The sequence below is a fragment of the Schistocerca americana genome, chromosome 2, assembly GCF_021461395.2.
Source record: "Schistocerca americana isolate TAMUIC-IGC-003095 chromosome 2, iqSchAmer2.1, whole genome shotgun sequence".
Lineage (NCBI taxonomy): Eukaryota > Metazoa > Arthropoda > Insecta > Orthoptera > Acrididae > Schistocerca > Schistocerca americana.
In genome coordinates, this window is record NC_060120.1 from 295775979 (window position 1) to 295796894 (window position 20916).

Genomic DNA, 20916 nt, shown 5'->3' on the forward strand with positions numbered 1-20916 from the left:
TAATGGTATGATGTATTGAACGACAATTTTTCGCTGCAGCAATAGGCAAAATGTTGACTAGAATCGATTTCTTTTATTATGTCATTCATTATTTTCGTTGTATCCACCAAGTATTAGATGTAATGAAATATACCACTTCGTGATAAAAATTGTAGTAAAATATTTGAGTATCTTCTTGAACATAACTTGTTCAGTCCTTAGGAACCAACTCTTATACAGGGAACAAACAATTTTTTTCTGTTCGGTGTTAAGCCAGAGTTTAAAATTAACCCTATCCTTGCTGTCTTTAGCATAAGACGCAGCAAAGGTCGAATAGTGAAAAATGATCGTGCAGTCGCAGATTTTTGTGCGGTGGTGGGGGAAGTATAATGGACAACATAAAAAATAAAAATCCCCACCTGTGGGGTGTGAGCTTGGGGGTGGAGAGGAGTTTAAAAGTCACATTGTAGGTTTTTCATGAATATCTCGAAAACGCCGGCTTCTGGCGAAAACGTTTTCTAGTACAAAATTAAACTATAGTAAATTTCCTACATAAAAGGACATATTCATTTTATCTGTACGAGTAATAGTTTCCTAGTTTCACGGGATGGAAAAATCGCCCATGATTAAAAATAAGGTTTTAATGGTATATAATTACTTTTTATTGTTAAATGAAGTTAATGAGAACTAATATTAAGTGCGTGTACCACAACTAAGTGCGAGAGAACAGTATTAAGAAATAAGCTATGTTCAAGCGGTAGAAAGGGGGGAGGAAATTTGAGGTAAGAAGCGTGAATGCGGGCAGGTCATGCTCTCCCCACCTTAATAGGTCTACAGACTGCGGTCAGGCGTTTCCCCATTCTCTCAACCGCACTAGGCCTACGCCACAAAAAGCAACTACGGGGTGTTTCACGAAGTTATACCGACCCTTCCGCAGCGCGCCTTATGAGTCACTGGTGATTCAGTGTGCAGTCATTCCTGGGGTGCTGTTTATTTCCCCCAGAGTATCTTAACACTAAATTGAGTTGCTAATAATATTAACGCAAGAAAAGCTTACGGACAGATTCTATGTATATTTGTGCATGCTATTCTACACTGATAGAGGGGATATAGAATCTTAGTCATCTTGTACGGCAGTTGTAGCATTTTTCTGGACCAACGTGACTTTCCCCATCACTATATCTTCCCAGAATTTCCTGTCTAGTTCTCATCGCGAATTAGACAAAATAACTTCACTGAGCACGTGTTTGTTCAGTGGAGTTATTTTCAGAACTTCTTTGCAGTCGTTTAGTGAGCTTTTCTGTAAAATATATTCCTACAAACAATCACTGAGAAGTTCTTAATTTGTAAGTGCAGTGCTGCCAGTGACCTACTTACTGTTGACATCTATATTTACAGCTATATTCCACAAACCACTGTGAGGTGCATAGCAGAGGGTAGAGCTATGTAACCATTAGTAGTCACTTGGTAGTGAATTAACGAGTGACCACAAAGGTACTGTACGTCTCTCACTATTAACTGTGTTACTGGTAGACTGTGTAAATCTCGCTGATTCAGGAAATGCTGGTACTTGTATAGTGAGCTGTTCTGAAAGGAACCGCTTACCACCTGTCTACAGTATTACAGTATAACTTGCAGGTAGATGTCAATATGTCTGATGGAACCAGACTGATTATGTTCAAGCCTAGAAGAGTAATATGCTATAATGAACTGCTTGACTTACACTGAAATATCTGAAGTTCCGTAACTCATAGGTAACCTACTTGTGTTGCAATGGGATACTATTTAAACTCTGGACCTCTTTAGATGTTAAGAGACTAGGGCAGGGATAATGCATTTGATATCACTCATGCTGTGAGAAACATTGCAGCCATTGATAGTAGAGAGAATGAAATCACCATTGTCGAATATGTATTAACATCGTGTTACTCTTGTGATAGGCTCATCACTCTATTAGACAGTTGATAGCTCCATCCGTTGAACTTTTTGATATAACAACTCACTAAACAACTGCGAATGAATACTCAATAAACTGAAAATTGCTCCATTATACAAACAGGAGCTCAGTTAACTTATTTTTCCATTCTTTTAAGAGAAGTAGACAGGAAATGCTGGGGAGATAAAGTCTGACTGCAAGCTGAAAACTAAGCAGCACTGATGGTGGAGGAAATTGCATATCCCAGAAGAATTGTACAGCTGCCATGCACAATAGCTCAGATTCAATTTCCCCTCTAGAATAGAGGCAGAGATTTGTGTTGATTCTCCTCATAAGTGTATCTTGCATCAGTGTTACTAATAATTTATACATTTATTCCATGTAGTGTTAAAACGCATTTTGTGGAAAATAAACACTCCCAGGCACATCTATACACTGTATTGCCAGTGATCCAGTGATTCTAAGGCCACACTGCAGAATACTCAGTATGACACCATGACGTAGTGCTTCTTACCTCATCTCCCCCCCCCCCCCCCCCCCCCCCCCCGCTTTCCACCCTGTTACAACCCTAGAGCACAATTTATTACTTAACATTGTTCTCCTGCACTTAGCTGCAGTACACACACTTAACATTTTTTCTCAACCCACATCATTTATCAATAAGCATTAATTGTGTACCATTAAAGCACTATTTTTGATAAACTATGATTTTTCCATCCCCCACAATGCAGAAACTATTACTCCTAAAGAAAAAATGAATGTGATCTAACTTGTAGGGAATTTAATGTAGTTTAATTTTATGCTGGAAAACATACCACTGAAAAGATGAGTGAAATAAGTGTCCACATCAGTAGTGTTGAGAAACAGCAGAAATTGTTAAAATTGTACAAAGCTACAGGGGCCGATGGGAGTCCCTATCAGATTCTATACTGAATTTGTGGCTGATTTAGCCTGGCTTATAACTATAATCTATCATAGATCCCTCCAACAAAAAACCATGCTCAGTACTTGGAAGAAGGTGAAGGTCACACCTGTTAACAAGGATGGTAGAAGAAGTGATCGAGAAAACTGCCATCCAATAACCTTGGTATCAATTTATTGTAAATTCTTAGAATATATTTTGAGATCAAACATAATGAGGTATCTTGAACAGAATGACCTCCATGCCAACCAGGATGGATTCCAAAAACGACCATGCAAAACCCAATTCGCATATTTCTCACATGACATACTGAAAGCAAGATAAAGGTAGTCAGGTAGATGCTGTACCAGTATAACTCAGTTTCCACTGTACTGTTGTCAAACATTTGATCATCTGGGATATCAAGTGAAATTTGTGACTGGACTGAGGATTTTTTGGTAGGGTGAATGCAGAGTAATTGTCAGATATAGAAGTAACTATGGGTGTGCCCCAGGGAAGAGTGTTTGGACCATCTCTGCTCATGTTGTATATTAATGACCTTGTGGACAATGTTAATGGTAATCAGACTTTTTATAGATGATGCTTTTATGTATAGTGAAGTACTGTCTGAAAGAAGCTGCATAAAAATTTCAGTAAGATCTTGATAAGATTTCAAAGTGGTGCAAAGATTGGCAACTTGCTTTAAATATTCAGAAATGTAAAATTGTGCACTTTGCAAAATGAGAAAACGTAATATCCTTTGACTATAATATCAATGAGTCATAGCTGGAATTGGCCAACTCTTACAAATACTTTTGTGTAACACTTTGTAGGGATATGAAATTGAATTACCACATAGACTTGGTCATGAGTAAAGTGGGTGGTAGACTTTGGTTTATTGGTAGAATACTGGGAAAATGCAATCAGTCTACAAAGGAGATTGCTTGAAAATTATTTGTGCAATCCATTCTGGAATACTGCTCAAGTGTGTGAGACCCACATCAAATAAGACTAACAGAGGATATTGAATGTATACAGAGAAGAGCAGCACAAATGGACATGGGTTTGTTTTATGAATGACAGGATGTCATAGAGATGCTGAAGAAAATGAACTGACAGACTCTTGAAGATAGACATAAACTGCCCTGAGAAAGCCTGCGTGCAAAGTTTCAAGAACCAGTTTGAAATGATGATTCCAGGAATATACTACAACCCACTACTCATTTCTCACATAGGTACTGCGAGGAGAAGACTAGATTTATTACAGTATGCACAGAGGCAATTAAACAGTCATTCTTCTCACACTCAATATCTGAATGGAATAGAAAGAAACCCTAGTAACTATGCACAGTATAGATGAAGATGAAATTATTGTTGCTGCAAAAGCTTCATGGTCACTTATACCAGTTTCAATATGAATATTCCCAAAGAGTTTGCATATACTCTCTTATGTCCAAGATTGTGAAATACCAAAATATGGAATTACTCATCAACAACTACATCACAGAGGACAATAAATAATCCCAAGAAAAAAAAGAAATATGTAGTGCTATCAGATGGTGATCAGACTACAAAGAAAATTATGAATAGTAGCACAGGAACACTTTGAGTAAGGATTCATAAAGAGCCTGGTAGGCAATACACAAAACTGTGTGTTCTTTACAGTTTAAGTTTCCCATGTTTAAAATGTTATGTTATTGCCTGGCTTTACTCTGTGATTTCAGCTCATCTGATAACATATTATTATCAATACCTTTATTAACGTGAAAATAGCCTGTAGGCTTCAGGTTTGGCTAGCACATTTGTATTTATTATCACAACTAACTACTATTGCCTTTTTTTACTTTCCCATTAGGTTCAAAACTCAATCTGTGTTGTTAATTTACAGTTTCACAATTCATGAAATAATGTGATAAACTTTACTCAGGAGATTTTCTTGTTTTGCAGTTATTAGCAAACATCAAAGTAGGGCCAAAGGAAGACGAGCATAAGGAAACAATCCACAAAGTGGTGAACAAATTTTTGTGGCTTATTGCAACCTCAAGAAATGCCATTCTAGTAATAGTATGTGGAATTATAGGGTATCAGCTTTCATTACTGGATGAAGTGCCTGTTAATCTGATTGGTATGTACAGCAGACAGAATTTACCATAAATATAATGTTTGACCTCTTCTTTACTATTATATATACATAAAACTTGTGGCTATCACTGATCATTGAATAAATCATTCATTTTAATTTTTATAGGTTACATACCAGCAGGTCTTCCAGCATTCCAGTTACCACCATTCAGTGTGACTATAGATTCTGGAAATTCAACGGTTTCATATTCATTTCTCGACATGTGTTCAAATCTTGGATCTGGAATATTTGTTCTACCTCTGGTTGCACTATTAGAGAACATTGCAGTTTGCAAGGCATTTTGTAAGTAATTATCTTGATAGTAAAATTACAACTGAAGTTTATCCACCACTGGATAAATAATAAAAGGAAATAATGTATTTTGTTACATTTTTGCAGTTTTATATTATTTTTTATTTGCTTTTCTGTACAACTAAACCAAGTATTTTGTAAGAGTGGAAACAATACAGGGTGAGTCACCTAATGTTCCCGCTGGATATATTTTGTAAACCACATCAAATACTGAAGAACCGATTCCACAGACCGAATGTGAGGAGAGGGGTTAGTGTAATTGTTTAATACAAACCATACAAAAATGCACGGAAGTATGTCTTTTAACACAAACCTACGTTTTTTTAATGGAACCATGTTAGTTTTGTTAGCACATCTGAACATATAAACAAATATGTAATCAGTGCCGTTTGTTGCATTGTAAAATGTTAATTACATCCGGAGATATTGTAATCTAAAGTTGACGCTTGAAACCTCCGACGTTCAGTTGCGTGTTGTAACAAACACGGGCCACGGTCGGCAAGCAGCATCTGCAGGGACATGTTTACGATGACGACCGTGTTTACGAGTGTGGATGTAGTGCACTGTTGTGGTTTGGTCTAGCTGTCGCAGTGTCCGCATGTAGCGCTTGCTGCTATTGTTATTCTGCATTCATCTCCGCACGCAGACCAACTGTAGTACACCGTGTTACCAGATGTCTGTGATAGTGTAGTGTTGTAGGAACTGTGACCATGGTGTATTCGAACTCTGAAAAGGCGGAGATGATACTCATCTATGGCGAGTGTCGACGAAATGCAGCTGAAGCCTGCAGGGTGTATGCAGAACGGTACCCGGACAGAGAGCATCCAATGTGCCGCACATTGCAAAACATCTACCGCCAACTGTATGCAACAGGTATGGTCGTAGCACGCAAACGGGTCCGTAACAAGCCCGTCACAGGAGAAGTGGGTGGAGTTGTTGTGTTAGCTGCTGTTGCCATGAACCCACACATGAGTACACGGGACACTGCGAGAGCCAGTGGACTGAGTCAAAGTAGTGTCATGCACATACTGCATCGTCACTGCTTTCAACCGTTTCATGTGTCGCTACATCAGCAATTACATGGTGATAACTTTAATCATCGAGTGCAAATCTGTCAATGGGCATTAACCAAGAATGCGTTGCAGTTCTACCTCTTTACCGATGAAGCGGGTTTCACGAACCATGGGGCAGTGAATCTACGGAACATGTATTACTGGTCTGTGGACAATCCTTGCTGGCTCAGACAGGTAGAGTGACAGCAACCGTGGACTGTAAATGTATGGTGCGGAATCATTGGCGACCACCTCATTGGTCCTCACTTCATTGCAGGGGCCCAAACAGCTGCAACATACATCGCATTTCTACAGAATGATCTGCCAACGTTGCTCGAAAATGTCCCACTGGAAACGCGTCGACGTGTGTGGTATCAGCATGATGGTGCACCTGCACATTCCACAGTTAACACTAGGCTGACCCTTGACAGGATGTTCGACGGGCGTTTCATAGGACGTGGAGGACGCATAAATTGGCCAGCACGTTCTCCTGATCTTACACCTCTGGACTTCTTTCTGTGGGGTACGTTAAAGGAGAAGTTGTACCGTGATGTGCCTACAACCCCAGAGGATATGAAACAACATATTGTGGCAGCCTGTGGCGACATTACACCACATGTACTGCGGCGTGTATGACATTCATTACGCCAGAGATTGCAATTGTGTGCAGCAAATGATGGCCACCACATTGAACATCTATTGGCATGACATGTCGGGACACACTCTATTCCACTCCATAATTGAAAACGGAAACCACGTGTGTACGTGTACCTCACCCCTCATGGTAATGTACATGTGCGTCAGTGAAAAAGACCAATAAAAAGGTGTTAGTATGTGGACGTAACGTGCTGTTCCAGTCTCTTCTGTACCTAAGGTCCATCACCGTTCCCTTTGGATCTCTACGTAATTTGGTGCTCTCCGATACACACGATCGAACAGCGGAGGAGTGGTACTCAAGTGTCAACTTTAGGTTACAGTATCTCTGGATGTAATTAACATTTTACAATGCAACAAATGGCACTGATTACGTATTTGTTTATATGTTCAGATGTGCTAACAAAACTAATGGGGTTCCATTTAAAAAAACGTAGGTTTGTGTTAAAAAACATACTTCTGTGCATTTTTTTATGGTTTGTATTAACCTCACGTTCGGTCTGTGGAATCGATTCGTCAGTATTTGATGTGGTTTACGCAATATATCCAGTGGTAATGTTAGGTGACTCACCCTGTATATGATAACAATCAAAGACAAGATAAGATAACATAATTGAAGCACTGGGAAACAGACAAAGACACAAACAGAAGAAGAAAAACTGCTATTTTTGTGATGATGAGGTTCCTTTCTGCCGTAATGGTCAACAAAGCATTGGAAAGATAGGGGTAAAGGAGAGAATTATTCAAGAATTTCATCCAAGGAGACACAAAAGTGTAAAATATTCCTGTTAGATAATCATTTCCTCTAGTTCTTTGAAACCACCATTGTAAATCAAGAGACAAGAAAGTTAACTCTTAAATGATCACTGGTGTAAAACAATGTTTTATTATTCAGTGCCAAAACTATTTGTATTTACTTCCACATATAACCTTGTAGCTTCCAACACTTTTCACAGGAAGCCACCACATGACGGTATTGTCATTTTGGAAGCTGTTGCCAGCTGTTTGGGACACTGTCTTTAACTAACTTCTGTCAGAGTCTTTTCTACTTCAGGTCTTACCTCTGAGAGGGAGGGTTAACTCCTAAAGGAAGGACACAAGCTGTAAAACTGGCGTAACAGGAAATGTGCGAATGTACACCTCAAAAATTTCTGATCAATGTGGCTTTTCGCCCACACATCGACACTGTATGTGACATGATTGCCAGCTCCAGTTATCACATCACAGATTCTTCACATGCCTGCATTTCCACAATCCTATGAAACAGTGTCACAGTGGCAAGACAATCACATTGCACTTTTAGCTATTAATATTAAAGCTGTCTTCAAATTACACTGTTACTGGATACGATTAGTTACATGAAGACTGATTATAATGCTCAGAAATGTTTGTAGTTGTTACTCGGTAATTAACATGTTACAACCAGACTGTAACCTAGAAGTACTGCATGATCTATGTTTAGGAATGAACTTAACTTCTCCCATAGAGAGTTGTAGAGATGCAACATACAAGATGACATGATCTTTACACAGGTATGTTAAACATAATGATGTTGAGACATCAGCATGCAGACTGAAGATTTTGGGGGTGGAGTTGGTCTTATAAAGACTAGCATATGAACATTTTAGCATTTTGGAAATGACATTTTAGTTTGAAAAATGGCTATATTAGATTTTCTATATTTTGACAATAATTTGGTTTAAAAGATATGTGTAAAAATTCATGGAATCATTTCATATGCCTGCATTGTGAATAACCCATTTACTGGTTCAGGTTCAATCTTTATAATTATTTATGAAAACTTACACAAGTTCTTAATTACTGCACTAGCTCAATTATTTAGTGAAAGGGGCAGGGTGGGGGTCATTCAGTTAATAAAATTTATGGCAACCAGCAGGTCTTCCAGCATTCCAGTTACCACCATTCAGTGTGACCATAGATTCTGGAAATTCAATGGTTTCATATTCATTTCTTGACATGTGTTCAAATCTTGGATCTGGAATATTTGTTCGACCTCTGATTGCACTATTAGAGAACATTGTAGTTTGCAAGGCATTTTGTAAGTAATTATCTTGATAGTAAAATTACAACTGAAGTTTATCCACCACTGGATAAATAATAAAACCTATACAGGAACCAGAAGGCAGTTATAAGAGCTGAGGGATTTGAAAGTGAAGCATTGTACGAAAAGAGACTGAGACAGGGTTGTAGCCTACCCCAAATGTTATTCAATCTGTACACTGAGCAAGCAGTAAAGGAAACCAAAGGATAATTTGGAGCAGGAATTAAAGCTCAGGAAGAATAAACAAAAACTTTCAGGTTTGCTGATGGTTTTGTAATTCTGTCAGAGATAGCAAAGAACTTGAGGAGCAGTTGAGCAAAATTGACAGTTCTTGAAAGGAAGATATAAGGTGAATGTCAACAAAAACAAAACAAGTATAATGGAATTGAATCAGGCAATGCAGAGGGAATTAGATTAGGAAATAAGACACTAAAAATAGTACACATATGTTGGCCAAGTAGAGGTGATTAAAGTGCAGGCAGGCAGTGGAAAGAAAAGTATTTCTGTAGAAGAGAAATTTGTTAGCATTAGATATAGAGTTTAAGTTTCAGGAAGTCTTTTCTGGAGGTATTTTTTTGAAGACTAGCCATGTATGGAAGTGAAACATGGATAATAAACACTTTAGACAAGAAGGGAAGCCAGCCAGAGTGGCCATGCAGTTCTAGGTGCTACAGTCTGAAGCCGAGCGACTGCTACGGTCGCAGGTTCGAATCCTGCCTCGAGCATGGATGTGTGTGATTTCCTTAGGTTAGTTAGGTTTAATTAGTTCTAAGTTCTAGGTGACTGATTACCTCAGAAGTTAAGTCACATAGTGCTCAGAGCCATTTGAACCAAGAAGGGAACAGAGGCTTTTGAAATGTGATGCTACAGAAAAATGCTGAAGATTAGATGGGTAGATTGTTATTAAACAAAGAGGTACTGAACAGAATTCGAAGGACAAGAAATTTGTGGCACAACTTAGCTAAAAGAAGGGATCACTTGAGGGTATCCATTCTGGGACATCAAGGGATAACCAATTTAATGTTAGAGGGAAATGGGAGGGGGGGGGGCAGCTAAAAATTTTAGAGGGAGACCAAGAGACAAATACAGTAATCAGATTCAGAATGATGTTCGTTGCAGTAGTTATTAGGAGATAAAGAGGCTTGAACAGGATAGAGTAGCATGTAGAGCTGCATCAAACCAGTCTTTGGACTGAAGAACACAACAACTGTAAGCTCCACTTTTTCTGAAATGCTTTTCTTGCTATTGCCAATCTGCGTTTTATGCCCTTTCTGTTTCAGCCATCATCACTTATTTTGCTGCCCAAGTTGCAAAACTCAAAGACTTCTTTTAATGTCACATTTCTTAGTCATATTCCATCAGCACCACCTCATTGAATTTGACTATATGCTATTGCCTTTGTTTTACTTTTGTTGATATTCATAATTATAAACTTTCTTCCAGACACTATCTATTATGTCCAAGTGCTCTTCCAAGTCCTTTGCTGTATCTGCTGGAATTACAATGTTGTTTGCAAACCACAAAGTTTTTATTTCTATTTGCTGAACTTTAATTTCCTTTCCAAATTTCTCCTTGATTTCCTTTACTGCTTGCTCAATGTACAGACTGAATAACATTGGGGACAGGCTGCAGTTCTGTCTGCTTTCTCACTTCTTTCTCAATCACTGCTAAACAATAATAATAATAATAATAATAACAAAAAGGAATAATCTAAATGTGACAGAAATTGGTATATGTGATGTACATGTACAATTTCAGAAAAACTGGATGATTTATTCAAGAGAAAGAGCTTCACCAACTGAGCAAGTCAGTAGCATGTCTGGCTCTTATGCAAGCAGTTATTTGGCTTGGAATTGACTGACAGGGCTGTTGGATGTCCTCCTGAGTGATCTATCTATCTATCGGGTGATCAAAATGTCAGTATAAATTTGAAAACTGAATAAATCATGGAATAATGTAGATAAAGAGGTACAAATTGACACACATGCTTGGAATGACATGGAGTTTTATTAGAACCAAAAAAATACAAAAGTTCAAAAAATGTCTGACAGATAGCGCTTCATCTGATTAGAATAGCAATAATTAGTATAACAAAGTAAGACAAAGCCAAGATGATGTTCTTTACAGGAAATGCTCAATATGTCCACCATCATTCCTCAACAATAGCTGTAGTCGAGGAATAATGTTGTGAACAGCACTGTAAAGCATGTCCGGAGTTATGGTGAGGCATTGGCATTGGATTTTATCTTTCAGCATCCCTAGAGATGTCGGTTGATCACAATACACATGTGACTTCAGGTAACCCCAAAGCCAATAATCGTACGGACTGAGGTCTGGGGACCTGGGAGGCCTAGTATGACAAAAGTGGCGGCTGAGCACACGATCATCACGAAACGACGTGCGCAAGAGATCTGTCTGACATTTTGTAAACTTTGTTTCTTTTTTTTTTTGTTCTAATAAAACCCCATGTCATTCTAAGCATGTGTGTTAATTTTTACCTCTCTATCTACATTATTCCATGGTTTATTAAGTTTTCAAATTTATACTGACTTTTTGATCACCCGGTATATCCTGATCCCGCTCCAGCTACTGCCGGGTCTGGCTGCTGATAAGTCCTCTCCATTTGGCTCAGCCCTCCCACCACTTTTCTTCCTCCTCTTGCTGCCAGGTCACCCCTCTTCTTTCCACAGATATTCTCACACCCATTTTCCACTATGTTCTTGGGCGCCCTTTACATCTCTTTCCGTCCATCTTCAGTTCTTCCATAATTTTGGGGAGTCTCTGCTCACGCATCCTCTTAACATGCCCATACCATCTTAATCCCTTTTTTTTCAATTTCTTCTCTCATACTTTCTTGTTTAAAGTCTTTTCTAATATCTACATTTCTTACTCTGTACATTCGTGTTTTTCCCTTAACTGCTCCTAGAAATTTCATTTACCCTGCTTGTAGTCTGCTCCAGTCCCTTTCTGTCATTGTCCATGATTCTCCTCCATAGGTGACAATAGGGAAGTAATAACTCTTATACATAAGGAGTTTTGCTTGTTCTTAAACTTCCTTATTCCAAGTCAGGTGTTTTAGTGTTTGGTAGAAATTGCCTCCCTTCTCTAACCTCTTATTAATTTCGTTGGTTTTTCTTCCATCACTAGATATTTCACTCCCTAAATAAGTGACACTGTCTACAACTTTGAGGGGTTCTCCATTCAAAGTAATATTTCTTTTGATCCCTTTGTCTCTTCCCAATACCATTACTTCACTCTTATCTTTATTTATTTTTATCCAAACCTTTTCATTATTTCCTTCCACGCATCAAGTTGTAGTTGTACATCTACCTCTTTATCACCCCATATTACCATATCATCTACAAAAATCATCTTTTTGTCTTTTTTCTTTTACTATGTCTTTAACTTCACTATTCATTCCCTCCATCACAACATTAAAAAGTGCAGGAGATAGAATACTTCCTTGTTTAAATCCTTGTCTTATTTCGAAGTATTCAGAGTTCCCCAGTGGTATTCTAATTCTACCACTGTGTCCTCTATACATTGTCTTTATTACATTAATGTATCCATCTTCTGTATATGTCGTCTTCATTTCTTCCCAGAGTCTTTACCTGTTAACTGAGTCATATGCCTTTTCTATGTCTATAAAAACCATTATCACCCTTTTGTTATACTCCCAACTTTTTTCCATCGGTTGATGGATAGAAAATTTCAGGTCGATTGTGCTTCTTCATTTCCTAAACCCATGATGTTCTTCACTCAGCTCCTTTTCTATATTTTCACTTACTCGATTTAGTAAAATTCCTTCAAAAATCTTGGCTGTATGAATCATAAGGATTATTCCTCTGTAGTTTTTACAAAGTCTTTTATTGCCTTCTTTGAAGATGGTAACAGTGTCTCTCCTTCAATCATCAGGTATTGTACTATTTCTCCACACACTTGATAGTACTCTATACAGTCACTGCATTCCCACTGGATCTGCTGCTCTTATCATGTCCACTGATACATCATCAGGTCCTGGGACTTTCCCCCATTCATCTTCTTCACAGCTATTTCCATTTCTTCCCATGTAATTTGTCCTAATTCTGCTTCCCAACTTCTCTCAATTTCTCCATGATTTGTTGTTTCCTTGTGTACCTGCTCCTCAGCGTTTAATAGTTTCTTAAAATGTTCTCTCCAAATATCTTTTGTATTCCCTGGAACTTCAATCACAGTACCATCCTCTATTTCCATCTTTACTGTTTCCTTTTATTATTCATCATTTTATAGAACATTTTGTTATTGCTCTTCACATCTTCTTCAGGTTTTTTTGTAAACTCTTTCCATGCCTTTTTCTTTGCTGTTTCCACTATTTCTCTGCACTTCTTCTTTTCCTCTATATATCTTTTATGGTCCTCATCATTTTTAGTTTTCCACCACTTTCTCCATGCCCCATTTTTTTTCTACTAACTGCTTGGATTGTGGTATCATCCCACCAACCTGTCTGTCTTACTTTTTCCTTTCCAGATGTCCTGCCACATACTCTTTGTGCTGCTTCAACTAAAGTGTCTTGAATAAGCTCCATTATTTTTCTACATCACAGAAAACTTCTTTTGGAAAGATATTTTGATGATATTGTGTCCAATTGGCACAATCCAGAGCTGCTTGGAGAAACCTGCCCATAATGAAACATTCTCAAGTGGGGAGAGATTCGGCAACCTTTCTGGCCAAGGTTTGGTTTGGCAAGCATGCATACAAGCAGTAGAAACTTTCACCATGTGTGGATGGGCATTGCCTTGCTGAAATATAAGCCCAGGATGGCTTGTTGTGAAGGGAAACAACACGTGATGTACAATATCATTGACATACTGCTGTGCTGTAAGGGTGCCACAGAAGACAACGAAAGGGATATTGCTATGCAAAGAAATGGCACCTACACCATCACATCTGGAATCTAATTGACTGCAGTAAAATTGTCTTCAAGCCTGCTTCAGATTGAGCCCTGATGACCAGCAGACATGTCTCTGTAGGTGCCATGGACAATGACAGGATACTAGCCTTACTGTCATCTGCTGTATGGGCTGACAACCAGGAGCGATGGTCTGGGCTTTTTGTAACAGGACCCCTTTGATTGTCATCTGTGGCACCCTTATAGAACAGCGGTATGTGAGTGATATTCTACATCCCACATTGTTTCCCTTCATGGCTAACTATCCTGGGCTTACATTTCAGCAAGATAATGCCTGCCCACATGTGGTGAGAGTTACTACTGCTTATCTTCATGTTTAGCAAACCCCACTTTGGCCAGCCAGGTTGCCAAATCTCTCCCCAACTGAGACGTTTGAAGCATTATGGGTAGGGCCCTCCATCCAGCTCAGGATTTTGACAATCTAACATGCCAATTGGCCAGAATTTGGCACAATATCCCTCAGGAGGGCATCCCACAACTTTGTTAAACAATACCAAGCCAAATAATTGCTTGCATAAGGACCAGAGGTGGACCAACATGTTATTGACTTGCCCAATTTGCTAAGCTCTTTCTCTCAAATTTTTCTGAATTTGTTATCATTTGTTTGCCTGTACACATACATCGCATCTACTGATTTCCATCCCATTCAAGTAGTTCCTTTGCGGTGCACCAGTTTTTTTTTTTTTTTTTTTTTTTTTTTTTTTTTTTTTTTTTTTTGAGTGCACTATCTTCTAAGATGAGCCATATGATCAGTATTACCCCACGTATTCTGCATTTGTCTGGCACACAAACTGATTGTTCCATAGGTCAGCTTCCACAAGTTTTTCTATTCTTCTGTGAATAATGTGCATCAGTACTTCATAACCATGCCTTATTACACTTGATGGTTTGATAGTATTTAGATCTGTCTTATTTGAAATTGAAATTATTACATTCTGGTCAAACTTTGGAGTTTTTTGCCCTGTCTCATATTTTGCAAACCAAGTGGAATAGTTTTGTCATTACTGGTTCTCCCAGGGATCTCAACATTTCGAAGAATATTTCACCTACCCTTGGGGCCTTGTTTCAACTTACCTCTTTCAGTACTATATCAAATTCTTGCAGTATCATATTTCTCATCACATCTTCATTTACTTCCTCTGCCATGTATATAATTTTGTATTCAAGTTCATCCCCCTCATAGAGTCCTTTTGTGTACTCCTTCCACTACCATCTGAACTCTTGATATTCATACTACTGCTTCTCTCTCCTTCAAAAGTTTCTTTAACTTTCCTACAGGTGGTAACTATCTTTCCCCTAGTATGGCATACTTCTAAATCCTTGCATTTCTCATCTAGCCATTCTTGCTTAGCTGTTTTGCATATTCTGTTAATCTCATTTGCTAAATTTTTTATTCCTTTTCATCTACTTTTTTAGGTTTCCTCTTTTTGCCAGTTAAATTCCATATCTTTTATGTTGCCATTTTTACTTGTTTGATCCTCTGCTGCCTTCACTATTTCATCCCTCAAAGCTACCCATTGGCCCTCTGCAGTATTCCATTCCTTTTTTCAGTTGACAAAGCTCCATTTGAAACTCTCAATAACCTCTGGCTCGTTCAGTTTACCTAGGTCCCATCTCCATACTTTCCTACCTTTTTACAATTTCTTCTGTTATTTTCACCTAATGAGAGCATTTGTTTGAGTCAGCTATTTTGCAGCCCTCTCCAGCAATGTTTATCCTGATTGGACAGTGTGTTCTCTAATTATTACAATGTGCTCAGTACAATGCACTCTTTTCAACTCCTTTGTTTTTTATCTCCTATATTTTTATTTTTTCTGAAAGAAACCATTGTACAAAACATTTTAACCAACTTCAGCATTAACACTAATTATGTATTTCTTATACTTGTAGCAAATGGTAAACCAACAGATGCTACACAAGAACTACTCGCCATTGGAGTCTGCAACATTGGTAATTCATTTGTTCAAGGATTTCCTGGAAGTGGTTCATTGTCTCGTAGTGCTGTTAATAATTCAAGTGGTGTGAGGACAACTCTAGGGGGCCTCTACACAGGTAATAATAATAATAATTCACAGTTTTATCCACTCCACACAAACTCAAACTTCAATCCATCAGTTGTTTGCAAAATTTTGTTTATTGTGTCTGTTGCATAATATTAATTACCTTCCTCATACTATCAGAGAAACCATTTTGTACTTCTGTTTTAAGACTATGGCATGATTAAAAGTTTAAATTGAATATCTTTCAGAATGCCAAGGGTACTTCTTGAGCTACCTAATAATTTGCCTTCAGGCAAAATCAAACAATGGAAAATCCAGGATGGAATTTAATAGTATTATGGAAAGGATAGCTGCTACTCACCAAATAGCGGAGATGCTGAGTCACAGATAGGCGTAAGAAAAAGACTGTCAGAAAGTGATCTTTCAGCCAACAATGCCTTGTCAAAAAGAGATAAAACACACACAACACAAACACACGTGGCCACAGTCTCTGGCAGCTGAAGCTGTGATCAGCAGTGGATGATGATAGAGGCAGGTGGGTGATGGGGGTAATAAGGAGACTGGTGCGGGAGGGAGAGGGATAGCAGGGTAGGGGTGGGAGATGGTAAAGTACTTTTTTTGGGAGTGAGCTGGGATTAGGTGGAGAGAGGGTAGGGCAGTTAGGTGCAGTTGGGGCATTAGACGGGCCAGGGGAGAGGTGGGGGTGGGGGTGGGGGAATGGAAAAAGGGAGAAGTAAAAGGACTGGGTGTGTTGGTGGAATAGAGGCTGTACGGTGCTTGAATGGGAACAAGGAAGGAACTAGATAGGTAAAGACAATCTCTAATGAAGTCTGAGACCGGGAGGTTTACGGGAATGTTGGACATGTTGCAGGGAGAGTTCCCACCTGTGTAGCTCAGAAAAGCTGGTGTTGGTAAGAAGGAACTAGATGGCACAGGCTGTGAAGCAGTCACTGACATGAAGAATGTATTGTTGGGCAGTGTACTCAGCAACAGGGTGGTCCAGTTGTTTCTTGCCCACAGTTTGTCAGTGGCAATTTATGTGGCTAGACAGCTTGTCGGTTGTCATGCTCATTTGGAATGCAGCACATTGGTTGCAGCTTAACTAACAGTTTTGTCATGCTATCTCCCAAGGCTAGCAGTAGTTCTGACATAATGTCTTCTAATCCAGGGGCCTTATTATGACTTAAGTCTTTCAGTGCTTTGTCAAATTCTTCTCGCAGTATCATATCTCCTATCTCATTTTCATCTACATCCTCTTCCCACTGTATACTCTCTCTAAGTACTTGTTCTAGCTTTCAACTTTCCCTTCTTTGCTGAGTACTTTTTTTCCATCTGGCCTCTTGACATTTGTACAACTGCTTCTTTTTTCTCTCAAAAGGCCTCTTTATTTTTCCTGTGGCAGTATCTATCTTTCCCTAGTAAAATATTTTAAATCTGTCCATTTACCTGTGACTCAGCATCTCTGCTATATGGTAAGTAGCAACTATCCTTTTCATAATATTGTAATGATATTGACTGATATTGCAACAAATCTCCAAATTTATGTAGGACACTAGCATTCAATGTCCCATAGCCACAATGTGGCACAGAATGTTTGTTGTTGAATTATATAATGAAACCACATCACATGTCTTGCAGGGCTCAATAAACCCTGTCCTATATTGTACAGTTATTTGGAATGATGAAGCATATACTCAGCACTAAGGCATTCATTGTGTTTTGTTGCTTTAGAATATCTATGTGCTTTTTCTAGTCATGTTACTTTACAACTGGAATTCTTCTTAAATATTGTGTGTGCTGTTTGCTGACTGAAGAAAAAATAAGAAAAGAAAAAGAAATACAGTTAAAGGGCAGGCAAACCTTTGGATATTGCATTACAGTGGGTATAATGGAGTTTGAAATTGAATAACTGTTCATTGTCTTTCACGACCACCACCTGGAGAAAAACTATAGAAAACCATATAATTCAAACTACACTTGAAAATTTGCAATGAGAATCAATATATAGAACATTCATTAGTTTCATTGCTCAGAGCCACTAGAAAAAGGAAAAAAGTGTGTAAGTATTTCTCATTGTACAAGTTCCAAATTTGTTCTTCAGTATGGAGATTACTATAGTTACACACAAATAACTGCTGAAGTAAAATTAATCTGCTCACTCAGAATCTTTTGAGAAGCCTTTTGTGCTACATTACAGAAAAGGTTATGTGTTTAACTAATACTATTTACTACTTACAGGACTTTTGGTGATTCTATCACTGCTCTTTTTTACCCAGTATTTCTACTTCATACCAAAAGCAAGCCTTGCAGCTATTATTATTGCTGCAGTAATATTTATGGTAGAGCTGCATGTTGTTGTTCCTATCTGGAAGACGAGCAGTAAGTGTCATGGTTCAGTATTGCTGATTATACTAGTATATAGGTGTTAGAACGTAACATAAGTGTTAGTATTTGTTATATAATACATAGGTATCTCTCTCTCTCTCTCTCTCTCTCTCTCTCTCTCTCTCTTTGTGTGTGTGTGTGTGTGTGTGTGTATGTGTGTGTGTAATTTTCCAGTCTTCTCTTCATATTGCCTCTTTTGATGTCTTCACAAGATGAATACTAGTCTGTTAAGTACAAATACATTCAACACTGTCAGTGTTACATTATATAAGTGGAATGTCTGAACCTCTGCTGTTGCTTAGTAAGTAGAATGTTTTCTACCTACATGTAACTGGCATAATTTTGTCAGAGGCTGTTATACTTGATATGTTTTTCAGAACAGGACCTCATCCCTGGCTTTGCTACCTTTATTGCCTGCTTGGTGCTGCAACTAGAACTGGGAATCGTTGTTGGCATTGGAGTGAATATTCTGTTTGTTCTCTTCAATATTGCAAGACCAAAAATAAGAATTGAAACCAACACAGTAAGTACCATACTTTCAGTGCTTCCTCCATCTGCTGATAATGTAACTTTAACGGCAAAAATTTGTACTTGGATACCTGAATTAACATTTTACTTGTTTTAATCCATTACATATAGGTATCTTATGCTATGAAATGGACAAGCTATGTCCCATCTTCTAAACCAGTTAACAATATTATGAAAAGGATAGTAGCTACTCATCATGTAGCGGAGATGCTCAGTCGCAGATAGGCACAACAAAAAGACTGTCAGAAAATGAGCCTCAGCAGCCAGAGACTGCAATTATGTGTGAGTTGTGTTTGCATGAGTGTGTGTATGTATGTTTTATCTCTGATGAAGGCCTTCTTGGCCAAAAGCTCATCTTCTGACAGCCTTTTTGCATACTTAAAGTGGTCAAATTGTGGGTTTCAACTGAACTTTTCTCTTGATGATGTGTATCTCCTAGTTGTTTCTATAACACTTTGGTAAGGTATTCATTTCCTCAGATCTTTCAATATGCCAAAACTTCTCCTGTCTCTGCTTCTTTTTCTGTCTACTTTTGCTTTAACAAGAATTTGCTGACAATAATTTTTCCTTTGAATGTGTTCAATCTGGTTTGATTTTCTCTTTCTAATATCCTCCAGTAGAGTTCTAGTTTCCTCCACTTTCTCAAATTCTTCAGCATTTCTTATTGCTTGTGCCCATTTAATTTTCTCTACTCTTCTTCATTGCAAGATTTCAAAGCTTTACAAATATCTCTCATATTTCTTCCTTATTGTCCGAGGTTCGGAGCCATTGTAACTGCACCTCAAATAAAGAATCTTGCAAAACACTTTTTTATGTTGTTTCTTATTGCTTTTGTAAGTAAGTGTCATATTTTTCTGAAGGCTTTTTATTCATATGATATCATTTTACTATTCACTCCAAAATTATCTGATGATCTCCTTCACTCTCTGTGACCTCTTGATCTCACATATTTAATCACTTTCATTTCCTCTCCACTTTTATTGTAGCTATACTGGTAAGGCTATGTCCACAAGTCTTTCACCATAGGTGTTAAACAGGGGTGGAGATATTTAATAACTTTCTCTTGATAGCCATTTTATCTATTTCTTCTTCCTACCATTGTCCTGTGTCTTACAAATAATTCCCTACTAATCTCCTGTTATTCCATTCAGTTCTTATTTTCTACAATATTTTAAACATTGCCTTCCATTTCCCTTAAAGCACTTTATTAAGTTATGAAACATACATATTTCTTCCTATTGACTTCATCATACTTTCTGTCAACATGCATCCAATGGTTTCTCTGATTACCTTCTCTCCCCTTAATCCAAACTGATCCTCTTATAAGTTGTTATCTCTCTTGTCATCCATACTTCACAGTATTGGATGATTAATAGCATAATATTTTACAATGGTTAATTACAACTGAAGTTCCTAACATTTGTTTCTCTGTCTTTAATGCATAACACCCGTCACTCCACACCCATAAAGATTATCTTAATTATAGGATTTGTCAAACCTAGTGAAGTAAAGAAAGCACTGGTAATGTAATGCTCTGGCCACATAAAAACAGATAAAACTGTCTACTGACCAAAGTAATAGGGGACAGTAGTTCTAGAGACAGAAATTCTTAGGGTGAATCTCAACTTTTTTTGTTGATTCATTCAGATGTCATATTTTGTTGGTCTTTTCATAAAGAAGAACCTCCAGGGATGTGGGGAGTATCAGAGTATTAATTACATAGAATACCAGACATGAGAAACTGCTTTCGTATAATGCCTTTAACTACCATTATTCTCCAGTTCCCTGTATGTGCTTAAAAGGCAGTAATTTAATATAGTTAACTGGAAGCAAATAAAAAGAAAAGAAAACTTAAAAACTGATGTTTTTATTTCTTATACAAAGTGGCTGTAGTTTATCTACACTCCTGGAAATTGAAATAAGAACACCGTGAATTCATTGCCCCAGGAAGGGGAAACTTTATTGACACATTCCTGGGGTCAGATACATCACATGATCACACTGACAGAATCACAGGCACATAGACACAGGCAACAG

General features: G+C 38.0%; 1 protein-coding gene across 1 annotated transcript in view; it reads left to right on the forward strand.

Annotated features, from left to right (window-relative positions):
• LOC124595176 (sodium-independent sulfate anion transporter-like) overlaps positions 1 to 20916 on the forward strand; it is a 185033-nt gene that overhangs the window by 135240 nt on the left and 28877 nt on the right. Inside the window, exons 6-10 of the mRNA XM_047133789.1 lie at positions 4764 to 4941; positions 5065 to 5241; positions 15857 to 16018; positions 18205 to 18345; positions 18729 to 18874. Coding sequence (XP_046989745.1) covers positions 4764 to 4941; positions 5065 to 5241; positions 15857 to 16018; positions 18205 to 18345; positions 18729 to 18874 — 804 coding nt within the window. The remainder of the gene's footprint in view (positions 1 to 4763; positions 4942 to 5064; positions 5242 to 15856; positions 16019 to 18204; positions 18346 to 18728; positions 18875 to 20916) is intronic.